Source organism: Triticum urartu, chromosome 6A, assembly GCF_056163025.1.
Source record: "Triticum urartu cultivar PI428250 chromosome 6A, HENAU_Tu73, whole genome shotgun sequence".
NCBI classification, from domain to species: Eukaryota; Viridiplantae; Streptophyta; class Magnoliopsida; order Poales; family Poaceae; genus Triticum; species Triticum urartu.
Window position 1 is genome coordinate 580,061,385 of NC_141878.1, and position 7,155 is coordinate 580,068,539.

The window sequence follows — 7,155 nt, forward strand, 5'->3', positions numbered from 1 at the left end:
TGTAAAGATGGCAGTGTATCATTTTTTTTAACTAAATACAGTGATATGACAGAAGTAATCTCATAGGTTTTACATAAGTCTAATGTTTATTAAAAATAAAGAACATGGATTTGAAATGGAGATGCCTTGAAAGGATATGTACATATTGCCATTTTGAGATACTTCTGTATTATGTGAGACTTGTTGTAAATCAATCTTCTGCACATCGGTACGTAGTTCTACATACGATAGCCAAATAGTTCAGACCAGCCAGTGTAAAAATAGTTGTTACATTAAATAGCTGTATCTTCTCATAACCATGCAGCAAGTACCCATCAAGAAATAGTCATCATTATATTCTCACAGTATCCAATCTAATTCCAAGATAGATGGTGCTAAAAAGGGAAAAATCAACTCCACACAGTAGAGCATATATGCTTTGAGTAAACATGTGAACAATCCAAATTTAAAATGAATTTCTTGATTACATAACATATTATCTTATATCTGCGAAAACGAAACTGAAGAGGTTAGTACAAATATGCAATAAAACAAGCTTACTTGCCAAATTTCTTAAAGATATTTCTGCAGCCTGATGCCGTACTTCTTTCCTTGTACTACCAACACCTTCACCCAACCTAATTAAATGAAGCAAGCTCAAGAACACTAAAGGAGACAATAACAAAATTTTGCAGACCAATCCGCTTAGAGGACAGGAGTTAGCGGGGAAGGGAGGGGAGGCGGGGAGGGGCGCACCAGATCGGACGTCTTGATGAGGCCCTCCAGGCGGGAGTTGTTCATGATGTTGAGGCAGGGGAAGGAGATGCAGCCGGCGAGGTGGGGCGGGGGTGGGTCGACGAGGTGGTCGACAGCGAGGACAGAGTGCGGGGTCTCGGCCATGAGCTTCTCACAGAGGTGGGAGGAGATGAACCCGTCGGCCCAGATCACGCAGATGGTGAGCAGCGCTACGAGCACGCCGTCTAGATCCAGCTTGCCGCCGTTGGCAGGCGTCGGCGTCGGTGGCGACATGGCCCGATGGTCGCGTGAGCCGATCCAGGTCGAAGGATGGTATTTTTCTGGAGAGGGGAGGAGAGGTTGCGTGCTCGGGAAAGAAAGGCGTGTGGGGCTCGAGGTTCATCTCCCCTTTTCTTTCTTCTGAACGAAGGAAGGACGAGGCCCAAAGGCAGAACTCCCCTCGTTTCATTTCATTGGCTAGAAACAGAAGGCCGGCCCCAGTCCAACTCGTTCTCCAATTGGCCAACACGCACAATGCATCTTTGTCGATGTGGCATAGGCGAGCGCCCGCACCTTACGCGACTCTTATTGTGTTTAATGGGGCCAAAACATCAGATACTCCATTGCAAGCATTGATGATCTCCAGGCAATCAGATTCCTCAATTACTTTAGAGCATCCAATCTGCTGAGCTACTTGGAGGTCCCGTCGCACAGCTATTGCTTCCGCTGTAGCTACATCAGGAACCACTCCGAAAGGTTCTGCAACTCCCGCCAAAGCTTCACCCCTGCTGTTGCGAACAATGGCAGTTAGGGAGCCCGAACCGTCCTAAAAATGAAGATGCATCAGTGTTCAATTTATATGTTCCAAACAGCGCTTTTCTCACAGCGGGGTTTATCTGAAAGACTATGTTTCTACCTGTTTGAGAATGTTCTCATGAAATGTGGTTGATATATGTGTCAGGCGTGACTAAGGCGACGCTGGACCGGGATTGTGTCATGTCTGTTAGAGTTCCATTACACACATGACCTTTCGTTAATTAGCACATGCTAATTTACGAAACATCATTAGCGGTCATCCATCGAACGAACAGCTGTATGGACATGTCTTTTTCATCTCTCTCATAATTGTGACCAACACATCTTTGAGATGCCTCTTCCAAATGAATGTATATATTTGAGAAAAAGAAATCGAGACTGTTTGTTCATTCCATTTTCTCTGTTAACATGTTGTCATTGGTGATGCACTACTTGGGAAAGTCTTATAGGTAGAGTCACATTAGTGGTGGGTGATACGTCCATTTTGCATCATGCTTTTTGTTGGGGAACGTAGTAATTTCAAAAAATTTCCTATGCACACGCAAGATCATGGTGATGCATAGCAACGAGAGGGGAGAGTGTTGTCTACGTACCCTCGTAGACCGATAGCGGAAGTGTTATGACAACGCGGTTGATGTAGTCGTACATCTTCACGGCCCGATCGATCAAGCACCGAAACTACAGCACCTCCGAGTTCTAGCACACGTTCAGCTCGATGACGATCCCCGGACTCCGATCCAGCAAAGTGTTGGGGAAGAGTTCCGTCAGCACGACGGCATGGTGACGATCTTGATGTTCTACCATCGCAGGGCTTCGCCTAAGCACCGCTACAATATTATCGAGGAATATGGTGGAGGGGGGCACTGCACACGGCTAAGAGAACGATCACGAAGATCAACTTGTGTGTCTAGAGGTGCCCCCCTGCCCCCGTATATAAAGGAGCAAGGGGAGGGGCGGCCGGCCAGGAGGAGGCGCGCCAAGGAGGAGTCCTACTCCTACCGGGAGTAGGACTCCCTCCTTTTCCTTGTCCAAGTAGGAGAGGGGGAAGGAAGGGAGAGAGGAGAGGAAGGAAAGGGGGGGCGCCGCCCCCCTCCTTGTCCAATTCGGACTAGAGGGGGAGGGGGCGCGCGGCCTGCCCTGGCCGCCCCTCCTCTTCTCCACTTTAGGCCCATGTGGCCCATTAACCCCGGGGGGGGGGGGGGGGTCCGGTAACCCCCCGGTACTCCGGTTTTATCCGAAATTTTTCGGGAACACTTCCGGTGTCCGAATATAGTCATCCAATATATCAATCTTTATGTCTCGACCATTTCGAGACTCCTCGTCATGTCCGTGATCACATCCGGGACTCCGAACTAACTTCGGTACATCAAAACTAATAAACTCATAATATAACTATCATCGAAACCTTAAGCGTGTGGACCCTACGGGTTCGAGAACAATGTAGACATGACCGAGACACGTCTCCGGTCAATAACCAATAGCGGAACCTGGATGCTCATATTGGCTCCCACATATTCTACGAAGATCTTTTATCGGTCAGACCGCATAACAACATACGTTGTTCCCTTTGTCATCGGTATGTTACTTGCCCGAGATTCGATCGTCGGTATCTCAATACCTAGTTCAATCTCGTTGCCGGCAAGTCTCTTTACTCGTTCCGTAATACATCATCTCGCAACTAACTCATTAGTTGCATTGCTTGCAAGGCTTAGGTGATGTGCATTACCGAGAGGGCCCAGAGATACCTCTCCGACAATCGGAGTGACAAATCCTAATCTCGAAATACGCCAACCCAACATGTACCTTTGGAGACACCTGTAGAGCACCTTTATAATCACCCAGTTACGTTGTGACGTTTGGTAGCACACAAAGTGTTCCTCTGGCAAACGGGAGTTGCATAGTCTCATAGTCATAGGAACATGTATAAGTCATGAAGAAAGCAATAGCAACATACTAAACGATCGGGTGCTAAGCTAATGGAATGGGTCATGTCAATCACATCATTCTCCCAATAATGTGATCCTGTTAATCAAATGACAACACATGTCTATGGTTAGGAAACATAACCATCTTTGATTAACGAGCTAGTCAAGTAGAGGCATACTAGTGACGTTTAGTTTGTCTATGTATTCACACAAGTATTATGTTTCCGGATAATACAATTCTAGCATGAATAATAAACATTTATCATGATATAAGGAAATAAAATAATAACATTATTATTGCCTCTAGGGCATATTTCCTTCAGTCTCCCACTTGCACTAGAGTCAATAATCTAGATTACACAGTAATGATTCTAACACCCATGGAGCTTTGGTGCTGATCATGTTTTGCTTGTGGAAGAGGCTTAGTCAATGGGTCTGCAACATTCAAATCCGTATGTATCTTGCAAATCTCTATGTCTCCCACCTGAACTAGATCCCGGATGGAATTGAAGCGTCTCTTGATGTGCTTGGTTCTCTTGTGAAATCTGGATTCCTTTGCCAGGGCAATTGCACCAGTATTGTCACAAAAGATTTTCATTGGACCCGATGCACTAGGTATGACACCTAGATCGGATATGAACTCCTTCATCCAGACTCCTTCGTTTGCTACTTCTGAAGCAGCTATGTACTCCGCTTCACATGTAGATCCCGCCACAATGCTCTGTTTAGAACTGCACCAACTGACAGCTCCACCGTTCAATGTAAACATGTATCCGGTTTGCGATTTAGAATCGTTCGGATCAGTGTCAAAGCTTGCATCAACGTAACCATTTACGATGAGCTCTTTGTCACCTCCATATATGAGAAACATATCCTTAGTCCTTTTCAGGTATTTCAGGATGTTCTTGACCGCTGTCCAGTGATCCACTCCTGGATTACTTTGGCACCTCCCTGCTAGACTTATAGCAAGACACACATCAGGTCTGGTACACAGCATTGCATACATGATAAAGCCTATGGCTGAAGCATAGGGAACATCTTTCATTTTCTCTCTATCTTCTGCATTGGTCGGGCATTGAGTCTTACTCAATTTCACACCTTGTAACACAGGCAAGAATCCTTTCTTTGCTTGATCCATTTTGAACTTCTTCAAAACTTTGTCAAGGTATGTGCTTTGTGAAAGTCCAATTAAGCGTCTTGATCTATCTCTATAGATCTTAATGCCCAATATGTAAGCAGCTTCACTGAGGTCTTTCATTGAAAAAGTCTTATTCAAGTATCCCTTTATGCTTCCAGAAATTCTATATCATTTCCGATTAATAATATGTCATCTACATATAATATCAGAAATGCTACAGAGCTCCCACTCACCTTCTTGTAAATACAGGCTTCTCCAAAAGTCTGTATAAAACCAAATGCTTTGATCACACTATCAAAGTGTTTATTCCAACTCCGAGAGGCTTGCACCAGTCCATAAATGGATCGCTGGAGCTTGCACACTTTGTTAGCTCCCTTTGGATCGACAAAACCTTCCGGCTGCATCATATACAACTCTTCTTCCAGAAATTCATTCAGGAATGCAGTTTTGACATCCATCTGCCAAATCTCATAATCATAAAATGCGGCAATTGCTAACATGATTCGGACAGACTTAAGCATCGCTACGGATGAGAAGGTCTCATCGTAGTCAATCCCTTGAACTTGTCGAAAACCTTTTGCGACAAGTCGAGCTTTGTAGACAGTAACATTACCGTCAGTGTCAGTCTTCTTCTTGAAGATCCATTTATTCTCAATTGCTTGCCGATCATTGGGCAAGTCAACCAAAGTCCATACTTTGTTCTCATACATGGATCCCATCTCAGATTTCATGGCTTCAAGCCATTTTGCGGAATCTGGGCTCACCATCGCTTCTTCATAGTTCGTAGGTCATGATCTAGTAGCATGACTTCCAGAATAGGGTTACCGTACCACTCTGGTGCGGATCTTACTCTGGTTGATCTACGAGGTTTGGTAGTAACTTTTTCTGAAGTTTCATGATCATTATCATTAGCTTCCTCACTAATTGGTGTAGGTGTCACAGAAACCGGTTTTTGCGATGTACTACTTTCCAATAAGGGAGTAGGTACAGTTACCTCATCAAGTTCTACTTTCCTCCCACTCACTTCTTTCGAGAGAAACTCTTTCTCTAGAAAGGATCCATTCTTAGCGACAAATGTCTTGCCTTCGGATCTGTGATAGAAGGTGTACCCAACAGTCTCCTTTGGGTATCCTATGAAGACACATTTATCCGATTTGGGTTCGAGCTTATCAGGTTGAAGTTTTTTTCACATAAGCATCGCAGCCCCAAACTTTCAGAAATGGCAACTTTGGTTTCTTGCTAAACCACAGTTCATAAGGCGTCGTCTCAACGAATTTTGATGGTGCCCTATTTAACATGAATGCGGATGTCTCTAGAGCATAACCCCAAAACGATAGCGGTAAATCTGTAAGAGACATCATAGATCGCACCATATCAAGTAAAGTACGATTACGACGTTCGGACACACCATTACGCTGTGGTGTTCTGGGTGGCGTTAGTTGCGAAACTATTCCGCATTGTTTCAAATGTAGACCAAACTCGTAACTCAAATATTCTCCTCACGATCAGATCGTAGAAACTTTATTTTTCTTGTTACGATGATTTTCAACTTCACTCTGAAATTCTTTGAACTTTTCAAATGTTTCAGACTTATGTTTCATTAAGTAGATATACCCATATCTGCATAAATCATCTGTGAAGGTGAGAAAATAACGATATCCGCCACGAGCTTCAACATTCATTGGACCACATACATCTGTATGTATGATTTCCAACAAATCTGTTGCTCTCTCCATAGTACCGGAGAACGGTGTTTTAGTCATCTTGCCCATGAGGCACGGTTCGCAAGTACCAAGTGATTCATAATCAAGTGGTTCTAAAAGTCCATCAGTATGGAGTTTCTTCATGCGTTTTACACCGATATGATCTAAATGTCAGTGCCACAAATAAGTTGCACTATCATTATCAACACTGCATCTTTTGGCTTCAACATTATGAATATGTGTATCACTACTATCGAGATTCATCAAAAATAGACCACTCTTTAAGGGTGCATGACCATAAAAGATATTACTCATATAAATAGAACAATCATTATTCTCTGATTTAAATGAATAACCGTCTCGCATCAAACAAGATCCAGATATAATGTTCATGCTCAAAGTTGGCACCAAATAAGAATTATTTAGGTCTAATACTAATCCCGATGGTAGATGTAGAGGTAGCGTGCCGACCGCGATCACATCGACTTTGGAACCATTTCCCACGCGCATCGTCACCTCGTCCTTCGCCAGTGTTCGCTTAATCCGTAGTCCCTGTTTCGAGTTGCAAATATTAGCAACAGAACCAGTATCAAATACCCAGGTGCTACTGCGATCTCTAGTAAGGTACACATCAATAACATGTATATCACATGTACCTTTGTTCACCTTGCCATCCTTCTTATCCACCAAATACTTCGGGCAGTTCCGCTTCCAGTGACCAGTCTGCTTGCAGTAGAAGCACTCAGTTTCAGGCTTAGGTCCAGATTTGGGTTTCTTCTCTTGAGCAGCAACTTGCTTGCTGTTCTTCTTGAAGTTCCTCTTCTTCTTCCCTTTGCCCTTTTTCTTGAAACTAGTGGTC

At 43.9% G+C, this 7,155-nt stretch overlaps 1 protein-coding gene across 1 annotated transcript; it reads right to left on the bottom strand.

Annotated features, from left to right (window-relative positions):
• Nucleotides 1-336: 336 nt before the first annotated feature.
• LOC147966604 (UDP-D-apiose/UDP-D-xylose synthase-like) lies at nucleotides 337-1,126 on the bottom strand. Its single transcript, XM_087527317.1, has 2 exons — nucleotides 736-1,126; nucleotides 337-617 (listed from the first exon to the last, which is right to left on the bottom strand). The coding sequence occupies exons 1-2, from the start codon at nucleotides 1,006-1,008 to the stop codon at nucleotides 609-611; spliced, it is 282 nt and encodes a 93-aa protein (XP_087383443.1). The 5' UTR covers nucleotides 1,009-1,126; the 3' UTR covers nucleotides 337-608.
• Between the last annotated feature and the right edge of the window lie 6,029 nt (nucleotides 1,127-7,155).

Excerpts from the sequence above, each read along its gene's own strand:
- LOC147966604 (XM_087527317.1), bottom strand. The coding sequence starts at position 1,008 with ATGTCGCCACCGACGCCGACGCCTGCCAACGGCGGCAAGCTGGATCTA.